This window comes from Corapipo altera, unplaced genomic scaffold (genome assembly GCF_003945725.1).
Source record: "Corapipo altera isolate COAL_440 unplaced genomic scaffold, ASM394572v1 60253, whole genome shotgun sequence".
NCBI lineage: Eukaryota > Metazoa > Chordata > Aves > Passeriformes > Pipridae > Corapipo > Corapipo altera.
In genome coordinates this window covers 1-26,955 of record NW_020885155.1, presented here as the reverse complement: position 1 = coordinate 26,955, position 26,955 = coordinate 1, and the positions used below count along the sequence as shown (strand labels likewise).

Here is a 26,955-nt window from a genome sequence, read left to right as displayed (position 1 = left end):
CCACTGGCCCCCGCGCACGTCAATCACCGCCATGCCACGCCCACTCCTAGCAACGCCCCCCATCCCCATCCCGCCGGTCCCCCCAACCCGGGATGGACCCGGCGCTGACCGGGACACCGTGGGGACAACGGCGCGGGCGGGAAGGGAGATAGGAGGGTGGGTAACACAGGGCTGGGGACGTGGGGCTGGGAGCGAGGTGTGGGTCGGAACGGGGGCGCGGGACAGGCTGGGGACAGGGACATGAGGCTGGGGACAAGGGTATACGCTGGGAACAGATGTATGGGGCTGAGGGATGGGGATTTGGGACTGTGAACAGGGATATAGGCTGGGGACAGGGACATGGGGCTGGGGACAAGGATATAGGCTGGGAACAGAAATACAGGGCTGAGGCAGAAGGACTTGGGGCTGTGGAGAGGGACATAGGCTGAGGACTGCAGACAGGGATACAGGCTGATGACAGGGACAATGACAGGGGTCAGGACATGGGGCTGCAGGCAGGGATATAGGCTGGCAGAGAGAGACATGGGGTTGGAACCGAGAAATGGGCTGGGAATGGGGTTACAGGGCACAGGGGCATGGGCCAGGGAGGCCCAGGACAGGCCCACACCCAGAGGGGTGGTGGAGAGGGGCATAGGGCTGAGGGCATGCACTGGGGCTGGGGGAGACAGGGGTACCTGTAGGGGCTGTTTAAGGGGGTCCAATGTTTTTCTAACAATAGTTGTCATCTTCTTATAGCAAATTATAACATTTATCTTACAGAGGAGGTGTTCCAGAGGGGGGGTCAGGGCACCACATGCTAGGATGAGGGCATCCTGACTGGAAACGATCTTATCACACTTCCCCAAACTCCCATGACATCATCCCCAGACTGCCCTGACATCACCACCCTCCTTGGCCAGGATGGAGGCAGCAGGTTACTCATGGGAATGCTCCTCTCCCATCAGAACATCCTCCAGGAGCTGCCCTTTCACCTCACACAAAACATTCAGGGCTGTCTTGTGGTCCCACAATCCACACCCCACGGGCACAAAGCACCAGGGCCAGGGCAGCCATGGAGAGCCAGGAGGTTGACCCGCAGTGATCCCTCTGCTCTCCTGGAGGCGAGCGGGAAGCACAATGCCCGTGCCCTGCCTGTGTTCCGGTGGGTTCCACTTCCAATGGCTCCCCAATGCTGGTCCTGGTCCAGCCGTGTCCCATCGTTCCCCCCACACGACTCCATCCTGTTCCCGTCCTGGTCCCACCACTCCCCCCGCCCTGTCCCCGTCCCGTTCTAGACCCGATCCCGTCCCGTTCCCATCTCGATCCTGTCCCCTTCCCGTCACGGTCCCACCGCATCCCCCGTCCCGTTCCCATCCCGGTCCTGTCCCATTCTTATCCCTCTTCCCCCGTCCCGTTCCCGCCCCGGTCCTGTCCCGTTCCCATCCCGGTCTTGTCCCGTTCCCATCCTGGTCCTGTCCCATTCCTGTCCCTCTATCCCCGGCCCGTTCCCATCCCGATCCTGTCCTATTCCCATCTCGGTCCCGTCCCGTTCTCACCCCGGTCCCGTCCCGTTCCCGTCACGGTCTCACCGCTCCCTCCGTCCTGTTCCAGTCCTGGTCCTGTCCCGTTCCCGTCCCTGTCTCACCGCTCTACCCGTCCCGTTCCCAAACCAGTCCTGTCCCGTTCCCATCCTGGTTTTGTCCCGTTGTCATCTCGGTCCTGTCCCATTCCTGTTCCTCTTCCCCCGTCCCGTTCCCATCCTGGTCCTGTCCCGTTCCCATCTCAGTTTTGTCCCGTTGTCATCTCGGTCCTGTCCCATTCCCGTCCCTCTCCCCCCGTCTCGTTCCCATCCTGGTCCTATCCTGTTCCCATCTCGGTCTTGTCCCATTCCCATCCTGGTCCTGTCCCGCTCCCATCCCAGTCCCATCCCATTCCAGTCCCTCTCCCCTCGCCCGTGGCGCGTTTCCTCCTCCCGGCCGCCAGGAGGCGCTCCCGCGCCGCGCCACCGTGCCGCGGGCGGCGCTCTGGCCCCACTTCGTTGCCGGGAGCTGATTGGTGCGTGGCGGCGGTGACGCCATTCCCGGTGGCCGCGCTGTGCTTGCGGGACCTTCGGGACCCCCGGCCCCGCTCCTCTCCCGAGCCATGGAGTTCCCCGCCGTTCTCTTCCCCTCCTACTTCGGCGCCGGCCCGCCGCGGGAAGAGGGCGGCCCGGCGCCGGCCGCTGGCTGGGGCGAGCACGGCCAGGTGCTGGAGGGCAGCCCCGGACCCAGCCGCCGCCAGGTGAGGTCCTGCGCGGGCCGCGGGGGTCCGGCGCGATCGAGGGAGCCCGGCGGGACGCGCGGGGGCCGTTCTGACTCTCCTCGTTCTTTCCCCCTCCCGCAGGCGCAGCCGGCGTTCGTGCCCCGCCGAGGCGGGAAGGGCGAAACTTGGAACCCCGCCGAGGCCGCGGCCATGCCGGTGCTGCCGCCCAGCGCCGGTGAGAGCCGCGGGAGCAGCGGGGGATGCTGCGCGGCGGCCCTTCGGGGCACATCCCGTCCCGCCTCCACCCCTGCCCGGGGGTGCTGAGCGCTGTCCCGGTGCTCGTGTCCCGGTGCCAGGCAGCCCCTGCCCTCTCCCCACAGGCCGCTGGATCCCGTCGCCCACTCCTCAGGACATCCTGTACCGCAACAGTGTGTGCAGGAAGCTCCGGGCAGGCAGGTCTGGAGCCACCCTGGACTTCGCCAAGCAGGTGGGACTGGGGGCGCCGTGTCCTGCCATGGACCTTGGAAGGGAGTGTGGGATCTCTGCACATCCCAACTTATCCCTGTCCTTCCTGCACAGCTGGGCCATTTCTTTGTGGATCATCCAGAGGATGCGTTTGGCTCCATGGGGCGCCTGCTGCACAAGAACTTCTACCTGGGCAACTCCAGCCTGAAGGTCAGTGTCAGTCCCAGGGGGAACAGTGCTGTCGCCCACCATTCCTCCTGCAGCCCTAACCTCTGCCCGCTCCTCCCTGCAGAGGCCGGCCCGGAGCAGCACCATCCGGATGACGGCCCTGATGGAGGACATTGACCGCCTGGAGGCCCGGCGGTGAGTGTGTCCCCATGTCCCCTGCCCTGCACAGCTCTGGGGAGGGTTCCTCTGTCCCCTCACCTGATGCTGTCTGTGCCTTGCAGCGGCTGCCACCGGCAGCACTTGGCCTCCCGCCTGCGCTGGTTCTCCCACCTGTGCCGTGACTGGCTCTTTGAGGTGCCGCTGGGGCTGCTGGCGGACTGCCTGCATGAGGAGCTGCTGCTGCAGTGGTCTGACCTGCTCTTTGATGACAGCCTCACGGGGGGGGCACTGGCCTGGCTGCCCCCCGGCGACACAGGGTCATGTACGGGCCGCCTGGTGTACCCCGGAGGGCAGGCCATGAACCACCTCTGTATCCTTTCCATGGGGTGTCCCTGGGGAGGGGAGGGAAGGGGGGTCATGTTGTACTGCCCTTAGCTGGCATCCCAGTTTTCCAGGACATGGTGATGGAGGAGATGCCCCATGCCCGAGGCTCCCCGGCGCAGTTTGAACTCAGCGGGCGCATCCGGCAGGTGGCTGCAGCCCGGGTGGATGGGGAAGGTGAGCGAGCCCTGGGACAGGCAGGACTTGGGGCGAAGGGGTGGCAGGGAGCCCCTGGGATGCTATCAGCTCATGTGCCACCTCCTTCTGCCTGACAGATTTCATTGGGGTCCGCTCAGACTATCACTGCGGAGTTTGGAGGGTGCCAGGCAGGACAGGGACAGCTCCCACCCCACTGCAGGTCATCCGTACTGATGTGCCTGCCTCCTGCCTCACTGTCAGGTATGTGCTGCAGGACAGAGCTTTGCTGCCCTGCTCCCTTTGGGGGTGATGCCGTGCCAGGTTTTTAATGAGCGTCCAAAGGAGGGCAGTGAAGATGGTGAAGGGCCTTGAGGGTATGCCACATGAGGAGCTGTGGGGCTGCGGGCACTTGGTTCTGTTCAACCTGGAGAAGAGGAACCTGAGGAGAGACCTCATTGCAGTTAGAACTTCCTCATGAGGAGAAGAAGAGGGGCAGGCACTTATCTCTCTTCTGTGGTGACCAGTGACAGAACCCAAGGGAATGGCCTGAAGTTGTGTCAGGGCAGGTTTAGTTTTCATATTAGAGGAAGGTTCTTCTCCCAGAGGGTGGTTGGGCACTGAAACAGGCTCCTCAGGGAAGAGGTCACATCACCAAGCCTGACAGAGTTCAAGAAGCGTTTGGATGATACTCTCAGGCACATGGTGTAACCCTTGGGGATGGTCCTGTGCAGGGCCAGGAGTTGGATTTTGATGATCCTTGTGGGCTCCTTCCAACTCAGCATATTCTGTGATTCTGTGATCCTGCAGCCCTCACCTTCCCGGGGAGCTGGCAGTCTGCACTCAGAGTGGGACCGTCTACCTCTGGAGCGTCGAGACAGGGTGAGATGAGGCACTCAGGGCTGGCTGGGAGCTCATGCAGACAACAGAGTCTCAAGGGGGCAGGGAGCCCAAGTGAGAGGGGCAGCCCTTCCCTTTGCTGACGCTGCCATCTCCCCGCAGGCTGCTGCAGCTCCGCCATGACCCCCAGACCATGTTTTTTCGGGACCATTCACCCTGGCGCTGGAGCGACTTCACTGCCCACCCAAGGGTGCTGAGCTGTGCTGACCGCACCGGCCTGCAGTGCCTGGATGCCCGGGTGAGGCTGGGAGGGTGGGCCTGAGAGGGTGGGCACGGGGCTGGGAGCAGGCAGGGGAGAGAGTTCCCCAGCCCAAAATGCTGACTGCACCCTGCTGTGCTGCTGCAGGCCCCCAAGAAATGCCACTTCGACTTGTTCAAGGTGGGTGAGGAAGCTGGCTGCCAGCAGGGCGAGCGCGTCGTGCTGCCCATGTACCTGGGCAGGGCTCACCCCTCACAGTACCTTGTCACCACCCAGGTGAGTTCCACCAGAGCTGGCAGCTGGGAGAGACACCCAGCACAGCTGGCTCTCTGAATGCCTGTGGGGCAGGGGGGTTGCTGTTGGGGTGTGCCCCTGCTCAGCTGTGCCCTCTGCCCCAGTTCTCCGTGTACGTGCTGGACGAGCGGTTGCCACTGGTGCCTGTGCTCAAGTGGGCACACATGATGAAGGCCCCCCCACTCTTTGCCCACCTGATGCCAGGAGATCCTGGGAGGACCCATAAGGTGCTGCTCGGCGCATCCCGCACCCAGGAACTGTTGCTGCTGCAATACCGGGGTGAGAGATTGAGCTCCAGGGGTGCTGCAGGGCTGAGCTCCTCTGTGCCTGTGTCCCAGCCTCCTCACTGCTGGGACCAGCTACTTCCCTGGCATCAGTGCTCACTGCCCGGTTTTTGGGATGTGTTTCCTCAGGGGGAAGCCAGTCAGCCTGCCAGCTGGCGGGGGCTCCACAGAAGCTGCACAGCATCGCTGGGTGCCTGCAGCACCTGCCCACCCAGCTCCCACACCGCCACCACCTGCTCCAGCAGCGCCTCGGAGCCCCGGCTGCAGGTGGGTGTCCCACACTGCCCTGGGGTGTAGGTCTTCGCAGGGGAGAAGGTGGAATGGAGGGTGCAGTGTAGCCCTTATCATGGCCTGGCTGGAGGGTGGCTGACAAAGTGAAAGCAAAGCCCCAAACAATCCTGTGCAAGAGATTAATGACCTAGAAAATGATGTGTGGGTCAGGATCTGGCAGTGAGTGCCCACTGAGGAGTGGAGGCAACCCCAGCTGCTGGCCAGGCCCCTGCAGGAACCGCAGGACTGGAACACTGGTGAAAATGTCTCTTCTGCCTCTGCAGGGCTGGCCGCCATGCTGCAAGAGAATGGGACTTGTGAGACCTTGCTGGTTTTCCAGCTCTCCGAGGCTGGGGATGTCTTCTGCCAGAGGCTGACCCACGAGGCAGTGCGTCCCCCTGCACCCACCTTGAGGGATGAGGCCACAACAGCCCCTGGCTCTTCCCCTCTCTTCGAGGCTCCAGCGAGCAGCCCACTGGGCTTGGGCAGTGAGGAGGAAGAGGAGGAAGAGCAAATGTTCTACTTGTCCAACCTGGAGCTGATTATCAACGAGGAGGAGGAGGAGAACACCGGCACACCAGCACCCCCAGAGGAAGCTGAACTGCCCCAGGAGCCCTGTGCCAGCCCCCAGCCCAGCCCAGCGGTGCCCAGCCCAGCTGCAGCCGTGCGGTACCACCGCTGGTTGAGGGCTCTTTTCAGAGGCTGCAGGGAGCCCCCCCAGCACTCCTTGCCCCCCAGCCTCAGCCAGAGGCGCCTCTTCACCCTCAAAGAGCTGGAGGGGCCAACAGGTCCCACTGCCCTGCAGAGGCAAGTACGGCAGTGGCTGCGCCAGGTCATGCGGGAAGGGGGCCACATCCAGCGCTGGGAGCCCATGGCCCTCCAGGCCCCTGCCTTGCCACAGCCCCTGGAGCCAGAGGAGGGTCCGGACCTCTTGAGCACCCGTCTGACAGCAGCCTGGTCCGGGGACTGGGAGCAGTGGTGGGAGGACAGGACTAGCTTCAGTGTGGCACAGAGACAGCGGGCTCTGCGGGAGCGGCGGCGGCGGCAGAAACGAGCACGGAGCCGGCGCAGTCTCTCGGCCAGTTTTACCTCCTCCCTCACCTACCAGTCGGAGCTGTCCGAGCTCAGCGATGCAGGACCCCTGTTGCTTTCCCCCAGCCGCCCACACGTTCTCTCCCAGGAGAGCTCCCCCCCAGCCAGCAGCCCCCTACGCGGCAGCCCCCCGGCCTCGCCGGCACCCGACGAAGCGCTGCTGTCCTCGCAGAGCCTGCGCTGCCGCGGCATCCCCAAGGAGCGGCGGAAGACGCTGCGGGACTACCTGTCGGTGTGGGCCGAGGGGCCCCCTGAGCCCCCAGAGCTCCCTGGCAGCCAGGCCAGCCAGCTCTGCATCCCCTCCTCCCAGAGCCAGCTCTCTTCTGCCTCGCAGACCCGCCGCAAGCGCCCACGCATGGGCTTCTGAACACCAATAAACCCGCCTGGCACAGCCTCCCACCCGGGCTCCTTAACTGCGTGGTCACAACACCCACCCGTAGAGGGAGGGGAGGTCGGGCGGCATCCCAGCGGTCGGGACTCCCCCAGGGAGGAAGTGGCCCTGTCCACCTTCAAAGGGTCCCCGCTGGGACTCTGCAGCGCGGGGGTCGCCTTCGTGTCACGCGTGGGCGCGGGCGGGTGCGGGCGCTTTAAGGGGCGTGGGGCGGGACCGGGATGTGAGTGACGGGAGGGGCGGGAGCGGCGGCCATGGCGGCGGTGCTGGCGCGGGGCCTGGTGCGGGGCGCGCTGCGAGTGGGGCAGGTGGGCGCGGTGGTGGAGGGACACAGCGGGGTGGGAGAAACAGCGGGGTGGGCTGGGAGGACAGGGGCACCGGGGCCGGGCCCCCGCCCAGCGCTACGCTCGCCGCTGCTCCCACCCTCGGGCAAGGTCCGCGGCGGGCGTGAGCGCCGACCCGCGCACCCCCACGGCAGGGAACGGGGCCTCGGGTCACCCGTGCGCACCCACCCCCGCCCCGGCCTGCACCCCCGTGGGCAGAGCCCCCCCGTCACTCCCGTGGACACAGCCCCCCATTATCCCCATGTGCGTTACGCCCGTGTGCACCTCGCTGTCAACCCCTGTGCGTCCCCCGGTCGTACCCGGGCAGCGCAGCCCTCAGGATCCCTATACGTATCCCATCGGTCCCCACGTGCACCCCCACCACACCCCCCATCACACCCTCCATAACCCCCCATGCATTAGTCCAGTCACCCCCCTGTGCATTCCCCCATCACGCGCCCCACCACCCCCACGTGCATCGCCCCCATATCCCAGCGTGCAGCTGCACATGTATATCCCCCCCATGTGTCCCCCATCACCCCATGTGCGTCCCTCCTTCCATCACTCTCGCATGCATGTCCCCTCCCTGTGCTCCTGCCCGCCCTGGCCGCGGTGTCCCCGTTCCCGCTCGGGGGCAGGCCCTAAGCTCTGTGTGCCCTCCCGGCCCAGCGGTGCGTGTCGGCGCCCAGCGGGAGGGATGGGGAGGTGAGCAAGGCACAGCGGGCAGCGGCGGCCGGCGAGGAGGCGGGCGGGCAGCCCACCATCTTCAGCAAGATCATCGACCGCACCATCCCTGCCACCATCCTCTATGAAGATGACAAGGTAGTGGGGACAAGGTAGCAGGGCATGTGTCCCCACCGGGGGAAGGGGCAGCACCCACGGGTGTTGGGCTCACCCTGCGCCCCCTGGCAGTGCCTGGTCTTCCGTGATGTGGCCCCCCAAGCCCCTGTCCACTTCCTGGTGATCCCCAAGCACCCCATCCCCCGGATCAGCCGTGTGGGTCCCCAAGACACCGAGGTGAGTCTAGGGGAGTCCCTGGGACATTGGCAGTAGGAGTCACTGAGTGCTGACCCTCCTGCTCTCCTCTCCTGCAGCTCCTGGGGCACTTGCTCGTGGTGGCAGCACGCACGGCACAGGCAGAGGGGCTGGCTGACGGCTACCGCCTCGGTGAGTTGGTGTCCCCTGCCGTGCCATGGGGCAGGACCCTCCCTGGTGGTCCTGGGGGCCTGGGCACACAAGGGGGTGGCCTGACCCCTGTCCCTCTCCTGACAGTGATCAATGACGGGAAGCACGGTGCCCAGTCCGTCTACCACCTGCACCTCCATGTCCTGGGGGGGCGGCAGATGGGCTGGCCCCCTGGCTGACCCCCCACTGCCCACCACCCCCCAATAAAGCATCTCCTTGGTGGTGGCTTCAGTGGCTCCGTGTCCAGGTGGCTTTCTTAGGCGTGGGGGTTTCTTAGGGGTGGGGGTGCCTGGCCTGGGCAGAGCTGGCCTCTGGTGTCGCAGCAGTGGGGAGTTGCTACCCTGTTTTTTGCAGAGGGTCTGGGCTCCCCACATGCCAACCTGCCCATGCCGGAGATGCTCTGGAGCCCTATGGTTGAAGCAAAAGGAATTTGGGGGAGTGCCCACATGCGACTGGGAAAAGGCTCATCCTGGTGCTGAGCTGGGGGGAGCAAGCTGTGTGCCACAAGGGTGTCCCCAAACTGGGGAACATCCCAGGATTGTCAGCAGCACACCATGCTCAGTGCTACCTGCCCAGACCACTGCCACCACACGGTGCCTGCACCCCTGAATGCCCTCGCCCTGCCTCAGTGTGCCCCCCAAGCACCACTGTGTTCCTGCCAGAGCTCCACACTGGGCACTGATGTTTCTCTGCTCTGCAAAAGCAGCTAATTGCATTTAATTGATCTAAAAGCGATGACTGCACATGTACTCACTCCTCCTTACCCTAGAGGGACCTCACTGTGAGCTCCCAGGGGGTTCATAGCCCTGAGCAGAGTGCAGGGCAGAATAGGCTGAGTGGTGGGTGGGCCTGCTGCCCCCTCCACGTACACATAGCCCTGTACCCCCCCTGCACCGCCTGTGTGTGTGCACTGCAGTGGAAAACTCACTGCACTGCACACCCCAGGCTCCCCTACACACAGAACACCGCCAGCACTGTACATGCACACGTGTTTACACCCCTTGGCCGCAGTCTGGTGCCTGCACGTGTCCACATCCACCCGGCGAGGGGAGCGCACGCGGGGGCTCCGCGCATGCGGCCGCCCGCTCCCTGCCGCGTGCCTCCCGCTGCTCCGTGGCCGGGCGCCGGGGCTATATTTAGTGGCGGGGGCCGGTGCTGGCATGGTGCATGGCCCACCTGGCACCACCGCCAGGGCTGGCTGGGCCCCCGCCAGCCGCCACGCAGGGGACCGCAGCCCGCCAGGGAGAATGGTGGCTCTGTTCATCCCCCGGCTTGGTGGCGCTGGCGGCAGGGGCCCCTCGGGAGCTGCGTGGGGCTGCAGCAGAGCCTAGTTCACTTCCCACACATACACACCCAGAATAGCATGGGGAATGTTTTTGGGGTGTAAATGAGCCTTAAAAATGTCGATGGGTAGCGCTTCCTGCCTCCGAGGCTCAGCACAGGATGGGGTCACACTCTTGGACGAAGGACAACTCTGCCTCAGGGATGGGTACCCCAAATTGGGGCTGGGTATCACTGGAGAGGTGGGGATTCCGAAGAGGGGCCAGGGATCCGCCGTACATTATTCCCCAGGGCTCACCTGGATCAGCCCTCCAGGGAATGCTGTGCTGGGCTGAGGGCGTGTGCTGGCACGCGAGGTCAGGGGCTGGACGCCTGCCATCGTGTTTCTTCCTGTGCCAGGTTTATTTTGTCAGTCCCCGAGCAGCTGCGGGGCAGGACAGTGGTCACAGCCCCATGGGGCTGAGGGGGGGAGGGCAGAGGGGATGAGGGCCAACGGCTGTTTTGGTTCTTTAGCTGAGGAGGATCACAAATGACGCAAGTTCCCAAAAGAGCTGGGCAGGGGGGCTGCGGGGGATGTGTCAGCCGGCAAGAGGCAGCCAGATGTGCTCCAGCAGCTCCAGGGCTGCTGCCCCACGGTGATGGTGTCAGGTCACAGCCCCACAGAGATGCCCCATTGGCCACCCCGGGATTTGGTCTGCCCCACAGTGAGTGCACCCCCCCAGGCTGGCATCGCTAGGGTTCCTGTCCTGCACTGTACTGTGGTGCTGTTAGTGTCTCTTCAGTGTCCCTCAGGCACCCCCCTGCCTGGCCAGGCTTTTGGCAAGCCCACATGTGTCTGGTGGGGAACCTGGGGATGCTCCTGGGAAGAGCACCCAGGGTGCAAGCTGGGACAGGGAGCCCAAGCTGCCATTCCTTCAGTATGAGCTGAAGTACGGGTGCAGCAGGGGCCAGTGCTGGGCCTGCAGCTGAGTGTGGGGGCAGAACCAGCAGTATTCACCCCAGAACCCTCACAGCGACGCCCCAGCCCTCGGGGACAGCCTGGCACTCCTCTTCAGCGGCAGCAGGGCTGATGTTGCCCCAGCATGGGGGAGGCACGAGATGAGTTCGGGCCATGCCTCCTGCCTCTCCTGCTCGCTGCAGCTGCACAGCAGATGGGCTCGGAGGAGCCCCTGCCTGGCGTGGGGCCGAGCGCCCGCAGGGAGGAGCCGGTCCCCGGTGGGGGGCCCCCCCAGGGCCGGCCGAGGCCAGAGGGGCCAGGCACATTCCCAGCCAGGAAAAACAGAGGCCCCAGCGCAGAGCCCGCGGTGCCCCGCCGGCGCACACCGCAGAGCGCTGCAATAACAGCCCTCGCCGCCCGCTATCAAAGGGCCCTTCTTCTGCTCGGTCCCCGCAGGGATGGGGCCGGGGGCCCAGCGAGGGCTCGCGGCGAGGGGAGGCAGCTGCTCCACGCCGGCTGCACCCAGCCAGGCGCCGGGCACGTCCGGCCCCGTCACCCTGGGCCAGTTGGGGGTCCCTGGGGCGGGCGGGCGTGTGTGGAGGCTGGGGGTCGCTTGGGTCAAGCCGTGGGCAGCAGCGTGTCCCCAGGAGCCCTGGGCACGTCTCTCCTGCCGCCATAGTGTGGCTGAGCTAGTCCTGCCCTGGCATAGCGCTCCCCTGTCCGGGGCACCGGGACAGGCAGGGACGGGGGAGGACATGGATTCCAGGGATGGGGACAGACTGAGCCTCGCAGTGCGACCACGGTCGTGCTCCTGCGCCCCCTACTCCCCTGCACCCCTGTGCCTCACACGCTCCCCGCCCCCCCAGCACCCCCTTATCTCTGCATCCTTGCACCCCGGTGCCCCCGCACCCCCGTCCACCTGCACCGCCGCATGGCATCTCCCCTCATTCCTAACCCCCCTGAGCCCCCGTGACCCCACACCGCCGGCTCCCATCACCCCTGCATCCCCGACCCCTGCACTCCCATCCTCCCGCACCCTCATCCCTCCTCACCCCCATCTCCCTGCACCATCTCCCCCCACCCCCTTGCCCTCCCCCCTCCCCCTCCTCCGCACCCCACTCCTGACCACGCCCACTCCCCCATGACCACGCCCCCTCTCCAATCCGACCCCGCCTCTTGGCCCCACCCATAGCGGCCTCTGGCCGCGCCCCCTCCGTGCTCTCCGCCAATGGGAGGCGCGCACGCGGCCGCCGCGCGCCGTCTCCATGGTGAGACGCGCATTCCAGGCCCCCGCGCACGCGCCATGGAGCCGGGAGTCGGCACCCCCTGGGGGTGCGGCCGGGGGGGGGAGCGGGGGGCACTGAGACCCCTCAGGGTGACCCCCGAGGGGGAGAGCCGGGGGGCACGGCCTGTGGGGCATTAGGGGGGAGCAGGGGGGGATAAGGGAGGAGGGTGGTGGATATGGGGGGCAGAGCCCCGCGCTGGAGACAGGGGGAAGGATGTTGCTGCAGGAGGTCAAGCGGGCAGAAGGGAGCTGTGGAGGAGGAGACCCCTCCGCAGCGCAGACCCAGCAGCAGGCATTGCTTCTGTCCCCCAAACGGAGGGAAATCCTTCCTTGTCACTTGTCCCAGTGTGGGGGTGACACTGCAGGGGACCCCGGGTCCCTCGCCTCAGGACGCTGCCCGTGCTGGTGGGGGCTGGGGATGTGGTGGGCAATGAGGGGCTGAAGGATGTGCCCCGCTGCCTTTCCTCAGGGTTTGCTCTCATCTCCAGGGTAGCTCTGACGGGCCATGTGGGTCCCACATGCCCTGGGGAGAGGTCACCGTGCCTGGGCAGGGTCCAGGGTGGTATCCGCCTGCCTGATGTGCCCATGGAGAAGCTTCCATGCCACGAGGAGCCACTGACAGCCACCGCCAAGAGGCTCCAGGAGATGTCGGACATAGCCGAGGTGCCGGAGATGCCCACTGAGCCGCCTGCTGAGGCTCTGCCACCCGTGCCCAGCCCTGAGCCAGCCCGAGAGACTGGGAACGATCCCTCTGAGATCAAGCTGCCTCCCTGGCTTGGAAAGTGGGGAACATGTCGCGAGGAGGTGCCGGTGGAGCCCCCCTCCCCACCAAAGCCAGCAGAGCAGCCCAGCCAGCCAGTGACCCGACGGGGCCGTGCGATCCGCACCTGGCTGGGGGAGGTAACTCCATCAGGGAAAATGGCCCTCAACCGGCCCTACCATATCCCACATGCTGATTCTGTGATGCTCCCTGCTCCTGGGTAGACCCCTCTCTTTAGATAGCCACCCTTGGCTGAGCCAGGACTTCCCAGATGACCTTGAGCCCAGTGGGTAGAAGGGGAATGAAATTCAATAGCACAGAAGGCACTGGAAGGCACGTGGGGAGTGACAGTGAGGCTTTGGGAGGGAAGCTGGGATCTTGCTGCTGGCGGGCAGGAGTTCTGTTTCACAGCTGATCGTAGAGATGTGGGGCAAGCAAGGCTTGGGGGGCACCTGATGGGTCAAACTGTGCCACAGTCTGGGGACCCCATGGTTTGTTCAAGTGTCATAAGAGAACTTGCCCAGTGTAGGGGCAGTCTGGGCACCCCTCAGCTTGGGACAGCCATACAAGGTCAGCAGACCTCCACCAGGCAGGAGAGGTCAGCCCTGCCCAAGCTGCAGGTGTCCCTGCTCCAGCGTTCCTGGGGAGCTGGCTGGAAGGACTGTGACCCCTTTTTCCAGCTTGTGCCTCTGGGGCTATCAAAAGCCTAAAAGCCAGGAGTAGGCATGGGGGGGGCACTGCAGAGTGGGTTCCCGCCCCCTTCCACAGCCCCTACTGTCCTCTAGAAAGTCGTGGACCCCCTGAACTCTGGCCTGGGGCAGGAGCTAGGCGGTGAGGACTCCGCCCACCAGCGCGGCTTCCACGGACTGCCACTCCATCAGTTCCTGTCCTCGCTCACCGACAGCTCCACCACGGACACCTACCGCCCACCACACAGGGCCCGGCTGCTGCAGCAAGGTGAGGCTGAGCCCCCCTGAGCTGTGTGCCCCCCAGAAAGGCACTGAGGGAATCTCAGCTGGCTGATGGCATCTTCCCCTCTGCAGGGCTGCGGAAGGCCACACTGGCGTCCATGCTCTACGAGAAATACAGGCAAGCCTGCACCCCTGCGTGACACCCATCCTTGGGGCTGTGCCCTGGCAGAGGGGACATGGGGTGGGGGGTACCCCAGGGCTGAGGGATGTTTGCTCTGACTGCAGTAAGGAGACAGAGGAGGAGATCCGTCCCCGCCCGCAGCCCATGGAGTCTGTCTCCACCACGCACCGGGACTACGCTGCCAGGGGCTTCCAGCCCACACCTCCACCCATCACTCAGGTACAGGCAGGAGACACCCCCCTCACCCCCAGCTTGTGGCAGCTCCCAGGGAGGCTGCAAGGCTCCTGTGTCCCCCCGAGTGTGCTGTCCCTCCGGCCCACTGTCACTTTGCTTCCACTTGCAGCCCCACAACTACTTGACGGAGCAGCCAACCAGCTTCTGGCTGGAGCAAGCCCGTGGACTACCAGTAAGTCTCCCAGCACCTCACCCTGCCAGCACCCCAGGGGTCTCAGCTGCTGACAGGGACCTCTCCCCTTCTCTCCTCACCAGGGTGTCACCGCTCTCTTCAGCAGAAACATTCCCTTCAAGAGGAACGCAACCTTCTCCACTCCCATCACTGTGTACCTAGGGCCACCCCACCCCTGTGACCCATTGAGCAGCGAGCCCCAGACCTTCAAGGATTAAAAAGCAAGGGGACACAGGTGGTCCCGGCCTCCTTGCCACCCCAAGGCTGTCTTCAGGCTGGATGTTTGGAGGGGGACCACAGTGTCCCTGGGATCTCAAATCCCGCAGGGCCATGCAGCAAGTGGGAAACCCTCCAGCCCCGGTGCAAGTCACTGTTGACCCAAAACATGCTGTGGCCCCAAGCCTCCCTCCTTGGGCATGAAGGGAGAGCCTTTGGCACAGCCTCGTCCACTGGGACATGTCCCCTCCCGGCACACACAGTGGGCGACATGCAGCCGCCGTCCCGGTCCCCAGGCACAGGTGTGTTCCAGTAAGAGGCGGCAGCAGGGCGGCCAGAGCATGAGCTCAGAGGAACGCACTGCAGCCCTCACGCCAAAGCAAACCCCGCTGCGGCAGCCCTGCCTTCCCAGCACCGCCTGAGCCCTCAACAGCCACCGCCGCGGCTGCCCGGCCCCCCATGCCCGGCCCCCCACCCTACAGCCGCAGACAGAGCCCCGGGATATGATGCTCAGGGATGCTCCAGGCAGCTGACCCCAGCCAAGGCTGAGTTCGATACTGGGGTGCCCCCAGCCCCTGTCCCTTATTGGCACTCCAGGACAGAGACAAGCAGAGGTCAGGTAACAGATGGATTTGGGGAAGTTTGTATTTCAACAAAATAGTTGCAGCGAGTCCTATATTTACACCTGGGGGAGGAGGGGGTGGTATTTACATGACCCACTGGGGTTATATACAGGAGGAGACTGGGGAGGGGGGGAGCTGCGGCATTGAAGCCTGACCTGGCCAAGGAGTCAGTCTTGGCAGGAATCCCCATTTCCCCCCACCCCAGGGACAGGGTGACATGGGCACAACTTCTGCTGGGGGCCAGGTACTGAAAAGAGACGGCAAAGTGCCCTACGGGGCAGCCAGGCCCCGGACCAGCTCAGAGCCAGCTGAGCCACACAGGAGAGGGCAGGGATGGCAGGACCCCAGAGGGTGGGGGAGATATGAGGGTTAGATCTGGGCCAGTTCCCCCCCTCCAAGGGGCTGTGGGGGAAGGTGGGCTTTGCTGGTGCTGATGGAGGGGGGGCAGACGGTGACATGGCCGCTGCCCCACCTTGCCCAGGCCCTGCTGAAGCAGGGGGGCTGCAGAGGTGGTGGTGGATGCAGTGAGGGGGGTGCCGGTGCGTCCTGGGGGTCGAGGCACCGGAAGGCACTGGCAGCCCCACTGAGGCTGGGGGCTCCGCCACTGCCACTGGGCTCAGACGACTTTGGGGTCTGTCCTCTCACCCAGCAGCCAATATGTCCGCATCTTTCCCTTGCCCTGGGAGGGAGAAGAGGGCAGTGAGAACCTCCCTGCCCCTGGCACTGCTCCTTGGGTGTCATCCCCAGCATTGAGGGGAATAAAGGGTCCTAGCATGAACCCACGCCCTCATCACATGTCTTATATAGCAGAAAGGGCTGGCACCCCCCTGGCATCCCTGTGCCCTTACCTTCATCTCCACATCCCCACGCAGCTCCAGATCAAAGCAGCCAAACTCATCCAGGACTTCCTTTGTGGTGGATGAGACGTGGATCTTTAGGGCTGGGTAGCACAGAGGGGAAAAAGTGACTTGGCTGGGTGAGGGAGCTGAACACAACTCGAGGTGCTGGACCCCCGCTGCCAGCCCCATGGCTCACCCTGGCCATTGGATTCCATGCGGGATGCAGTGTTCACCGTGTCCCCAAAGAGGCAGTACCGTGGCATCTTCAGACCCACCACACCAGCGCACACAGGACCTGCCAACACAGGGACACTTAGGGACACTGCGGGGCAGGCAGATGGCCTGCGGTGCCAGCAGGCGCGGGGACTCACCAGTGTGGATGCCGATGCGCAGGTGGAGCTGGTCGTTGGGACGGTGACGGATCTTGAAGGTTTTGACAGCCTCAAGCAGGGCCAGGGCCATGCGGACAATCTCACGGGCATGCAGCTTCCCATTGCGCACCGGCAGCCCCGAGACCACCATGTAGGCATCCCCAATGGTCTCCACCTGTGGGGTAAGGGGGAGCAGGTAGAATCTGGGCTCCTTGTTGCCTGCCTCACTCTGGGGGACTGTGCTGGCTCACCCACACCCTCACCTTGTAGACATCAAAGTTATCAATGATGGCATCGAAGCAAGTATAGAGATCATTCAGCAGCATCACGACCTGAATGGAGCAAGGGTGTGTGTGAGGCTGGGAGCAGGCATGGCCCCCCAACCCCAGTGATGGCACTGCTAGGGTGTGAGACCCCCACCAGCTCCAGAGAGTGGCTTCCCCCCAAGCCCTGCTCTCACCTGCATGGGAGTACTCTCTGCTGAGAGGGCAGTGAAGCCCACAATGTCACTGAAGTAGATGGTGACGCTGTCAAAAGCCTCAGCCCGTACTGTCTCCCCACGCTTCAGCTGCTCTGCCACGGAGCTGGTGGGACCAGAGGGGATGGTGGTGAGCTCCCACTTCCAACCCGCTGTTCCCCCACATCCTTTGCCCTACAGCAGCATGGAGAGCTGGGAAGGGACTCCATGCTCACACAGCAGTGGGTACATGCTGACCCCATGCCAAACCCCAGACCCACAAGCTCCCTTGTCTCCCCCTCTCACTGGGGCAGAATCTGGTAGAGGAGGTTCTCCGCCTTGCGCTTCTCCTCCAGGTAGGCCTGTGTCCGCTCTTCCACCAGCTTCTCCAGGTTGTTGGCGTACTGCTCCATGCGCGACAGCAAGTTGTCCAGGATGCTGGTGCTTCCCTCCCTGCCAGAGTGCAGGCAGCTGGCACTGCCAGAAGAGGTGCCCCCCAACCACCTCCACCCCCATCGCCGTCCCCACTCACGCCCTGGGCCACCTTTCCCACTTGCCAACCACCCACTTGTTGAATCTACGGATGAAGATCTTGATTTGGCTGAAGTCGGGACGCTCGGCTGGCTCCTGCGCCCAGCAGCGCTCCATCAGCACGGCCAGCTCCTCGCTGTGCACCCCAATGTCGATGGAGGGGCGGAAGAACGGTTTCTGGCTGTTACGCACCTTCTGCACGATCTCTGCCAGGGGGTGGATGATGGTGAGCACCAGACCCTCCAAAGCAGGGACAGAACTGCCCCACAGCCTTCTCCCATCCTCACCTTTGGGGCTCAGGTCCATGCCCTCAATGTAGAAGGGGCCGTTCCGCAGAGCAACCTCCTGCACGATGATGCCGAAGCTGTAGACATCAGCCTTCTGCATGCCCGGGGTGGGCAGGTGCCCCTTCTGCAGCAGCTCTGGGGCTGTCCACAGCTTCTCTGGTGGGACACAGCCATGAAGCAGTGAGGCAGGGCCACCCCATCCCTGTGGTCCCCCCAAGCAGGCACTCACTGGCATAGAGCGCATGGGTGTCCTCATTGTCACTGGGTGAGCGGAAGCTGGCCAGTCCATAGTCGGTGATCTTCAGCACGAAGCGACTGTCCACCACACAGTTGGATGACTTGAGGCTGCCGTGGTGGCCGATGATGCTGTTGTGCAGGAAGGCCATTCCCTGGGACAGATGGACACAGTGAAGTTGGTATCCCTCATGCACCTCCCCCAGCCCCTTGTGCCCCTCCCTTGGGTACCTTGACAATGTCATTGATGAGGGAGTAGCGAAACATCCAGTCCAGGTTGATGCTCTCGTTCTCCAGGACGTCCTGGGGTAGCACAATGAGTGGACCCCACCAAGCACCCAGGGCATGATGGCAGCAGTCTCATCAAGCACCCAGCTGCAGTGGGGTCTGCAGCATTCACCCCCTCCCCTCCACCAGCCTCTGACACCTGCTTGGGCAGCTTGGCTGTGAGCCTTGTAGGGCTAAGGGCCACCAGTATCCACAGCCCTGTCCTCAGTGCCCAGCCCAGCCAGGTCACAAGAAGTGTCTAAGTGTCGCCCCTGGTGTCCCTAAGCCCCTCTACCTGCAGGCTGCCCCGTGGGCAGTACTCGGTGATGATGCAGATGTTTGGGGGGTCGATGCACGCCCCAATGAAGCGAGTCAGGTGGTTGAACTGGATGTCGCGCATCTGCAGGTGGAAGTGGAACCAAGTGGGTCTCGAGGTTAGAGGAGATGGGCTGCTGCTCCCACCAGCCTCCCCCAGTCCCAGGAACAGTCCCTGCACCCCCGAGCAGGTTGCCCACTCCAGCATAGACCCGAAACCTACGTGTTTTAGCTCGAAGAGCACCTGCCGTGTCAACTCGATGCGCTTCTTATTGATGTGCTTAATGGCCACTACATTGCCCTGGGATGTTTGAGAAGGAAGAGAGGTCAGTGCCCGCTGAGTGGATTTGCAGAGGCAAGGAAGGTGCCAGCATCCTGTGGGATGGGGGTGCAGCCAAGGGCAAGCACACCAACAGAGCTGGGGCATTTCAGGGGGAGGGGTCCCCACCTGCTGCACTGACCTTGAAGTGGCCGGTGTTGGCGAAGATCTGGTACTTGCCATGGGTAGTCATCAGGGAGCCATAGCTGGAGCCACGCTGTGTGAAGGAGGGGATCAGGGAGGGGAACCCTGGGGTGGCAAGGTAGCAGACACCAACGCAGCAGGGCAGGAACACTCAAGGGTGTGCAGGGGACGGTGCAGGATGGGCTCTAAAGGGTCAGGGCAAGCTCTGCATGCTCTGTAGGGAGGGTGAAGACTGAATGGAGGGTGCACTGAAGGGGTGTAGGGATAAGGTGTGTCTGTGAAGGGATGGAGAGCAACACAGGAGCTTGATGAGGTATGGTGCTCTATAGGGGATTCAGGGCTGTGTAGGGGATGGAACTACAGTGGCTCTGCAGGGGATAGAGGGTCATGCCAGGGATGGATGGAGTGCATCTCTACTAGGGAATGGAGAGTTATGTAAGGATGAAGGGCTGTTTAGAGGATGAGTGCAGTGGGGCTCTGGCTCTGTAGGGAACAGAGGGCCATGTAGGGAATCAACAGGGAGGGGTGTCATGCAGGGAGGGACGGCAGCACAAGGGCAGGGTTGTGCCCCAGAGCTGGCACCTCTCACCAGGGACAAGGTGAGCCGGCTGCCCGCTGCCTTGTGGTACCGCTCGGGACTTCCAAACTGCAGCTCATCCCAGCGGATCCTCCAGAGCATGCTGGCAAGCTCCTTCTCCAGCATCAGCTTCCTGGGGGACACATGGGTGTCAGATCCCCCTGCCCTGCCTGCCCCCCTCCCCGGCAGACTGAGAGGTGCCTGGTGCCCAGGCAGAGGCTTCCCCAGCCCCATCTGACCTGAAGATGAGGAAGCTGGAGATGCCAAACATGACAAAGGTGAGGCCAGTGCCCAAAGCCACGATGGCCAGCATCGAGAGGGGGGCTGCAAACAGGAGGGGATGTCAGGGTGGTCCAACTGGCCAGGATGGTCAGACTGGTACGCAGCCATAAGGAAGGGCACTGGGGCCCAAGGGACATGGGGACCCAGGACACCCACTTTTATCGCAGGAGGGGTCATCCACATCAAAGACACAGGGAGGGTTGTCCAAGGGGGGAGCCCCCTTCACCCAGGGGATGGGTCGCCCCAGCCAGTGAATTTGCTTCTCCACACCCGAGTAGTGTCCCACCACCTAAAGCAGAGAGAGATGAGGCCCCCCCAGACCCCAGCATTCCATCCCTGCCCTAGCCAGGGGGAAACTGGTGCTGGCCCCCACCTCGTACTTCCCGGTCTTGGGGTCGCTCATGGCCCATAGGTTGAAGTCAGTGTCCCGGTCGTTGTTGCTGTCCATGCTCACAAGCCCTGTCACCCCTGTGGGAGAAGCAAAACCCAGATAGGACAGGGACTGGGTTCCACCACCCCCATAGCACTCACAGCCCAGCTGCCCCATGTCCCAGTGTTACCCTGGAACTTGCGGTCCCGCATCTTCTCGATGATGTGGGTGGCGTTTTTCTTGGAGCCTCCCTCACGCAGGGTCTCGTTCAGCACCATGGCATACAGCAGCATCCCATCATAGAAACACCCCGCCACCAGGTTCATCTGTGGGGGGAACCTGAGCACACTCACAGCCATGCACACAGGAGCACCCTGGCCCTGGGACCTCCACACCAGGACCATGCACCCACCCATAGCCCCATAACCCCACACTGGGACCAGTATTCACCTTGCAGGGATGGCAGTGCCCATGGCTGTTCCCACCAGGGATGCCCCCCCCAGCATTGCCTGTGGCCATGTTCTACCCTCTGCATTCTGGAGAGGTACCTCAGACCCATGTGGAAGGTCCCCACCACCCCATCATGCAAGCAGACTCACTCACCAGAGAGTAGTTGAGCTGCACCCCAAATTTCTGCTTAGCTCGCAGGATGAGCTGGGTTTGGAAATGCTGGTACTCGGGGTTTTGGGGCTCATAGTAGGTAATCACCAGCACCATCTGCAAACGAGCACAACACCCTGGTTCACACACGGAGGCCAGGCTGGGGAGATCCCTGTCCCCAGGCAGTGTGCACATCTCACCTGGAAAGCCTCGCGCAGCCCTGAATCCTGGCCCGGGCTCTGTTGCCAGGGCTTGAAGGGGTCACGGGCAGAGTCACCCCGCAGGCTCTCCCCGAAGACATCCAAGTAGAAGAAGACATAGTCGCCGTTGGTGAGGTTTTCCTGCTGTGCCAGCTGCATGATCTGCCTCAGCATCTCTGGCGGCCCGCAGAGATACACCACTGCCGGAGAAAGGAGGGGGGATCAGGGGGACAGTAACACCCCACTGCACCCTGGGGCACACAGCCAGCAGTGGGGTGGGATGCTTTCCTTTGGGGGGATGGGGCAGAGCAGCCCTGAGGGCATTTGGTGCCTGCACGGTGGGGGGGGGGGGGGGGGGGGAGCAGGCAGATGGGGCAGTGCTTGGCTCACCCCCTTCCTGTGCCCCACAGACAGCCCCACTGCCCTTGCTGGCACTGACCCACTCTTGCCCCATCAGTCACCTTGGGCTGAGGGTGGAAAGGAGAACAGAGGAAAACTTGCTCCAAAACATGAGGGGGCTGCCCCAGGCAAAGACGTCACACACCCTGCTCCAGCAAAAGTCAGACAGGAGATGCCTCCCCCCTGCATCAGTGTCCTGGCTGCTCCACGCCAGCCCCAGCCAGGGGACCAGGGGGGCTGGGAGAAGTGGTGGGGCCATGTGCCCAGAGGCCCCTGGGGAGCCTGGGCTGTGGAATGGGACAAACCCATGTTTGGGTTCGCGGCTGGCCGGCAGTGTGGCAGGAATGCGCAGGTTCCCAAATTCCAGCACCTTCTGCGGCCACTGGCGCTAATTGGAAACAGAGCATCGCATCTCGCTGGTGTGACCCATGCGGCAAGGGGGTGCCCGGGCCCCGTCGGGCCGCCCTGTAAACCCCCAGCCTCTGCTGAGGGCTCAGCCAGCCCCCATGGGATGCCCACCCAGGTGCTGTGTGGGGGCGGCGTGGGGCTGGCACAGGGCACCACGGGCAGCGAGGACGGGTGCCTGAGAGTGTCCAAAACCCCCCCAAGCAGGGGCCCTCTATGCCCTTGCTGAGGATCCTGACACTGCCTCCTCCCTCCCCCCGGAAAACCGGGGCCCCGCTCCAGCCAGCCTGGCTGGGAACCCGGGATTGAGCAACAGAGGAGGCGGCGGCGGCGGGTGCCGGAGGAATGTCACGCTTGGGCGCTGGCCCCGGCGCACAGCCTTTCTGCAAGGGGCCCAGCGCCCCGGCTGGACCCGGGTAACGGGGGGGGGGCTGGGGACAGCAAAGAAGCCCCGCTCCTCTGGGATGGGGTCTCTGCTGCTGGACAACACCTAGCCATGCAGGCACCCAGCCATGGGGGCAGCAGGGCTGACAGGGGCTGACAGGGTCACCCACGGCGGCAGTGAGGCAGCCCATGAGTGGGAGAAGAAACCCAGCACAGCCACCTTGAGAATCCACAGCAATGTGGGGAGCTGCTCCTGGGCATGGGGGAGAGGGAAATTGCAGCAGCATGAGCTGTGTGTGAGCAAAAGCCTGTTCCAGAGTTTGAAATGGTTCCCTCTGAATGCTGCAATACTTCAAATAAACCATCTCGGCTTCCCCACTTCACTAGTCCTGAACCCAGAAATGTGCTGTCCCCAAATTTCTCATGCAGGATGGGCAGCTCAGCACCTCCCTGGCACGCAGACCCTGAGGGTCCCCCCCTAAGGACACAGCATGGGACCCTCCCCATCCCATTGCAGGCGCCAGGAAAAGGCAGCCACACGGGCTGGTGAGCCACAACAGCTGGTGGTAGATAGTGGGACGCTGCAGGCAGCCAGCCCCCGCGGCGGCAGCGAAAGCCTGCCTGGTCAAAGGCCACCAAGCAAGGGGATAGATGACGCCTGAACGGCTCCCCAGGGACAGTTTGCAGGAGCCATGCAGAAGGAAAGGGTCAATGCTTGAGGCTCTCCCTGACCTGGGCAGCTGCCTCCAGCTGGCAGCCTCCTGCATGGCCAGCGGCACCCCAGTGGGTGCACACAGCCCCCCAAGGGCAAATGGCCAAAGCCAGCCTTAGTTTCACAGAGGACAAGAGGAACAGGGTCCTACAAAGCTGGGGCGCATCCAGCTCCCTGGCAATTATTTAGGGGTGTCTGTGGTGTGAAAGGCAGAGTGCCAGGCCCTGGGAGAGGGGCAGGACCACCAGCTTGCAGGTGAGGCAGCAGGATGCTGCTTGACCCCCTACATGATAGAAGATAACCCTAAATTGAGGGTGAATCCCAGTTTCAGACAGCAAATTCCAGTTTGAAGCAGCCCCACCAGCACAGGGCACTGCAGAGCAGAGACCCTCGTCCTGGCCAGGCAGCCATCGCATGCCCGGGGGACTGCAGGAGTGAGGACCAAACGCACTCCCCTCCAGCACTCAACCATCTCCCCAGGCAGGGGACCTGGGCTTTTTGCAGGCAGATGCTCTGCTAATTCCCTCAACCACAGCTCTAATTATATCAGCGCTTTTGCAAATGGCACAAGAGACGTGGGCCCCTGCACGTCGCCCAGGCCCTGGTGACAGGGGCAATTGGAAGTGCGACGTGCCCACAACCCCTCCTGCTCCTTCATTAGACCTGCAAATGTCGAGGATCAGCAGCGCTGGGGACACACGGTGGGGCAAGGAAGTGGCTTTCCTCGGGAGAGGTTTACCAAACTCCTGCCCACCACCTGGGAGAAGGAAGGTGACGCCAAGAGGGATGATATGGTGTCATTGCAGGGCATGCATATGGATATGACTACAACTGAAGACCCTGTTTTCCCACTCTATGCCACACCATGCTGGGGTCAGGACCCCTGGGACAGCCTTGCAGGTTCCCTCTCCCGCCCCATACACCTACATCAGCTTCGCAGCCCTGGGCACCCACCTCTGTGGGGCCAAGCACTCAGCCCCACACTCTGGCCCCATCTCTGGGATGTGGCCAGAGGGGCCCAGACCCTCTCCACATCCCTGCCCATAACAGGGGAGTTTGAACTAAATGATCTTTAAGGTCCCTTCCAACCCAAGCCTTTCTGTGATTCTGTGAAAATATGATGCCAGCTCAGAGGGCCCTCAGGTCTCTGCCCACACTCAGTGTCCTCCTCCAGCAGCCAGGACCCCCTGCCTGCACCAAGAGGGATCGATTCCCACTGTGGTGATTTACAGCACCAAGCCGGAAACACTGACAGGAATTGCTAATTCCAGCCTTTTTCCCTGTGCAGTTCTTTGCCCCCATACCATGAGAAGCTCCACGCTCCTTGGCTGATGCTGGCACACACAGGGAGCTTCCATCCCAGAGGAGCAGCCACAGGCTACTCAGCTCCTGCAGCCCACCACAGTGTGCTCACTCCATGGACTCAGCCTCACCAACCTCAGTCCTGAGGGGAACCCAGTCCAGCACTCCAAAGCGCCACACACAGCCCCCTAGCCTGGTCCCGCACAGCCTCAGACACATCTCCCACTGGCCCATCTGGCTCCACTTATCCTGGCTGGATGTCCTTCTTAATGACACAGCATCTCAGAATCCATTAAGGAGCACTGCGGAGTGGCTGACTCCCCGGGATCGATACACCCCGCTCATCAATAATGAAAGAGCATCAGGCCGCCCTTGCTCTCCAGCTGCCTCCGTCAGCCCCTCCATTTCCTCCCGCTCCCAATATAGCTGCTCTCTTGGGGCACTCAAAAGGCACGAAATTGATTTATCCCTCCATCAGCAGGGTGGGGCCATCCCAGCCCCATGCCAGGGGCACTGCAGGGACAGGCACAGCCCAGGTGCCAGTCTGGGGGGCTCTGCCCGAGCACGGCACCACCTCGGCATGTTGGCACCATCTGGGCACGTAACCTCAGCCAATGATGTCCTTCAGATGCCCACGTCCATTCCCTCACCTTCAGCCTCAGAGGAGGTGCCTGGGTCCCGCCTGCCCTCAGGGACACCCGGTCCTGCCAACACAGAGGGTAGGTGGCCCCACAGGGTCCCTTTCACAGCATGTGTCCCATCAAGGTGAGAGTGGCTGTCCATGGCAAAGGTTGACCAAGCTGGGGGGCAGGGAGGGAGACACTGTGCCTCCTCCCTGTGCCACATTCTGATCTCTCCACTGCCACAGAGTTTGGCCCTGGAGGGGCTCAGGTTGTGCCTTCTCCTCTGTGAAGCCACTTTCCTGTACAGGTCCTGCTGCTCCTCCAAACCAACTGCGACGAAATGTGCTCACTCTTCATTTTGCCCTACATACAATCCACTTTACCCACTTCTCCCTGTGCCCTACATGGGTTCCACTGTGCTCTCAGCCCATCCTCATGCCTCACATGGGTTTCACTATGCTCCCAGCACTCCCTGTGCTCCACAGGAATCCCACTGCCCCTTTGGCCCCTTGCCATGCCCCACCATGGGTCTCACTCTGCCCATCCCCTCCTGCACCCCACACGGGTCCCACTGCGTACTTGGCTCCTTGTTGTGCCCCACATGGGTCCCATTTTGTCCTTGGCCCCTCACTGCATGCCTCACAGGTCCCACTGTTTCCTCAGAGCCTCATGGTGTCCCACAAAGGTGCCACTGTCTCTTTGGACTGTTGCTGCACCCCACATAATCTCACTGTGTCCCCATTCACTTGCTGTGCCCCACACGGATCTCAATAGCCCCCTAATCCCTTTGGTGTGCTCTAGATGGGTCCCACCACCGCCCTGCCCCCTTGCCGTGCCCCACACGGATCCCGCTGTGTTCCCAGTCCCTTGCTGTGCCCTACAGCAATCAGTCCCACTGCATCTCTGTCCCTTCTCTGTGCCCCAGATGGGTCCTACTGCTCCTTTAACGCCGACATGTTGCCCACAGCACCCTAGTCCCCTACTGCACCCCAGATGGGCCCCACAGCACCACCACCCCTTTGCTGTACCCTCTGTTTGCTGCACAGCCCATCCTTCCCCCTAATGTGCCCAGACAGGTACAACTGCCCCTCCGTGCCCCACACGGATCCCACCGCACCCTCAGCCCCTGGCTATGCCCCACGGAGGATTTTTCCTCCCCTCTCCGAGCGCTGCGCAGACCCCCCACAAGGAGCCCTCTCCACTCTCCCGTCCCTGTCCCACCTCCACCCCCGGTCCCCGAGCGCTCAGCCCTGTCCCGCGCGGGGTCGTCGTGTCCCCCCACCCCAAGCCGCGCTGCCCCACGCACCGCGCCCGTTGGCTTTGATGAAGTGGACCGCGGTGTCGGGGCCACCCTCGTCGGGGGAGTAGATGTGAACGGTGACGGTGAGGTTGTTGCCATCCTGCAGCTCCTGGTAGACCCCCTCGACGGTGAAGTAGTAGGGTCGGTCGTCGGTCTTGCGGTCCACGTAGAGGAGCACGGCGCGGGCGCTCCAGTTGAAGTGCGCGTGTAGGTGGGAGACGAAGGCGCCCAGCTTGGGGGCTGAGGGCCCGGTGCGCACCGTCGTGCTGTAATGCTCTCGCTTGCGGCTGAAGCCCGCGGCCACCGCCCCGCCGGTGATGAGCGGCAGCCGCCAGTGCGAGGCGAATCGCCCCACGGACGCGGCGGGGTACACGCAGCCCGGCCCGAACAGCACGTCGGGGTCGTGGTAGAGCTTCAGGTCCACGGCGTTGAGCGGTGCCACGTACTCGGAGCAGGCGCCCTCCAGCTCCGAGCTCATGAACTCGACGCGCACGGAGAAGGGCCGCGGCAGCAGCGGCGGCTCGCCCCGCTCCAGCGCTTCCAGCGCCAGGCTCAGCGCGGGACCCACGCGCGGCCAAGCCCACGCGTAGCTCACGTTGCGCTCCGGCAGCACCACCGCCACCGTCAAGTTGGCGGACGTCCCGTCGGGGGTCGCCGGCCGCCGCCCCCCGCTCGCCGGTCCCGGCAGCGGCAGCAGCAGCAGCAGCAGCAGCAGCGCCGGCAGCGGCAGCGGCAGCGGCGGAGCCATGGGCCGCGGTGGCTCCTCCGCCCCGGCCGCCGCCCGCCGCTCAGGAGCCCCCGCCGCGCCCCCGCCCCGCCGACCGACACCGACCGCCCTCCCCCGGGGGGGCGGTGCCGCCGGTCCCCGCCCGGCCCCGGACGGCACGGGGGTGGGCGGCACCGCGGCGGGGCGGGGAGCGGTGTCCCCGGAGAGGGGGGGCCGCGGGGAGGGGCGAGTGGAGAGGGGGCAC

General features: G+C 63.7%; 4 protein-coding genes across 4 annotated transcripts; 3 read left to right on the top strand and 1 right to left on the bottom strand.

Moving 5' to 3' along the window:
• The first annotated feature begins 1,266 nt into the window (after nt 1-1,266).
• On the top strand, nt 1,267-6,966 carry TAF1C (TATA-box binding protein associated factor, RNA polymerase I subunit C). The gene is made up of 14 exons (XM_027670241.1): nt 1,267-2,259; nt 2,362-2,455; nt 2,601-2,707; nt 2,800-2,895; nt 2,978-3,048; nt 3,135-3,382; nt 3,460-3,570; nt 3,669-3,792; nt 4,339-4,410; nt 4,531-4,666; nt 4,775-4,903; nt 5,026-5,200; nt 5,335-5,472; nt 5,760-6,966. Exons 1-14 carry the CDS (start codon nt 2,122-2,124, stop codon nt 6,932-6,934), a joined length of 2,814 nt encoding a protein of 937 aa, XP_027526042.1. The 5' UTR covers nt 1,267-2,121; the 3' UTR covers nt 6,935-6,966.
• A 241-nt stretch (nt 6,967-7,207) lies between these two features.
• HINT2 (histidine triad nucleotide binding protein 2) lies at nt 7,208-8,700 on the top strand. The gene is made up of 5 exons (XM_027670242.1): nt 7,208-7,266; nt 7,951-8,103; nt 8,194-8,298; nt 8,376-8,448; nt 8,554-8,700. Exons 1-5 carry the CDS (start codon nt 7,213-7,215, stop codon nt 8,643-8,645), a joined length of 477 nt encoding a protein of 158 aa, XP_027526043.1. The 5' UTR covers nt 7,208-7,212; the 3' UTR covers nt 8,646-8,700.
• Nucleotides 8,701-11,901: 3,201 nt separating this feature from the next.
• Nucleotides 11,902-14,489, top strand: SPAG8 (sperm associated antigen 8). Its single transcript, XM_027670240.1, has 7 exons — nt 11,902-12,016; nt 12,458-12,869; nt 13,515-13,686; nt 13,773-13,818; nt 13,926-14,040; nt 14,165-14,227; nt 14,311-14,489. Exons 1-7 carry the CDS (start codon nt 11,913-11,915, stop codon nt 14,443-14,445), a joined length of 1,047 nt encoding a protein of 348 aa, XP_027526041.1. The 5' UTR covers nt 11,902-11,912; the 3' UTR covers nt 14,446-14,489.
• A 581-nt stretch (nt 14,490-15,070) lies between these two features.
• NPR2 (natriuretic peptide receptor 2) lies at nt 15,071-26,732 on the bottom strand. The gene is made up of 22 exons (XM_027670229.1): nt 25,991-26,732; nt 20,860-21,059; nt 20,663-20,776; nt 20,250-20,385; nt 20,063-20,157; nt 19,846-19,978; nt 19,647-19,731; nt 19,420-19,540; nt 18,829-18,903; nt 18,591-18,668; nt 18,348-18,452; nt 18,017-18,088; nt 17,781-17,940; nt 17,552-17,707; nt 17,302-17,470; nt 17,040-17,186; nt 16,737-16,860; nt 16,540-16,608; nt 16,277-16,451; nt 16,102-16,200; nt 15,915-16,006; nt 15,071-15,745 (listed from the first exon to the last, which is right to left on the bottom strand). Exons 1-22 carry the CDS (start codon nt 26,730-26,732, stop codon nt 15,683-15,685), a joined length of 3,210 nt encoding a protein of 1,069 aa, XP_027526030.1. The 3' UTR covers nt 15,071-15,682.
• Between the last annotated feature and the right edge of the window lie 223 nt (nt 26,733-26,955).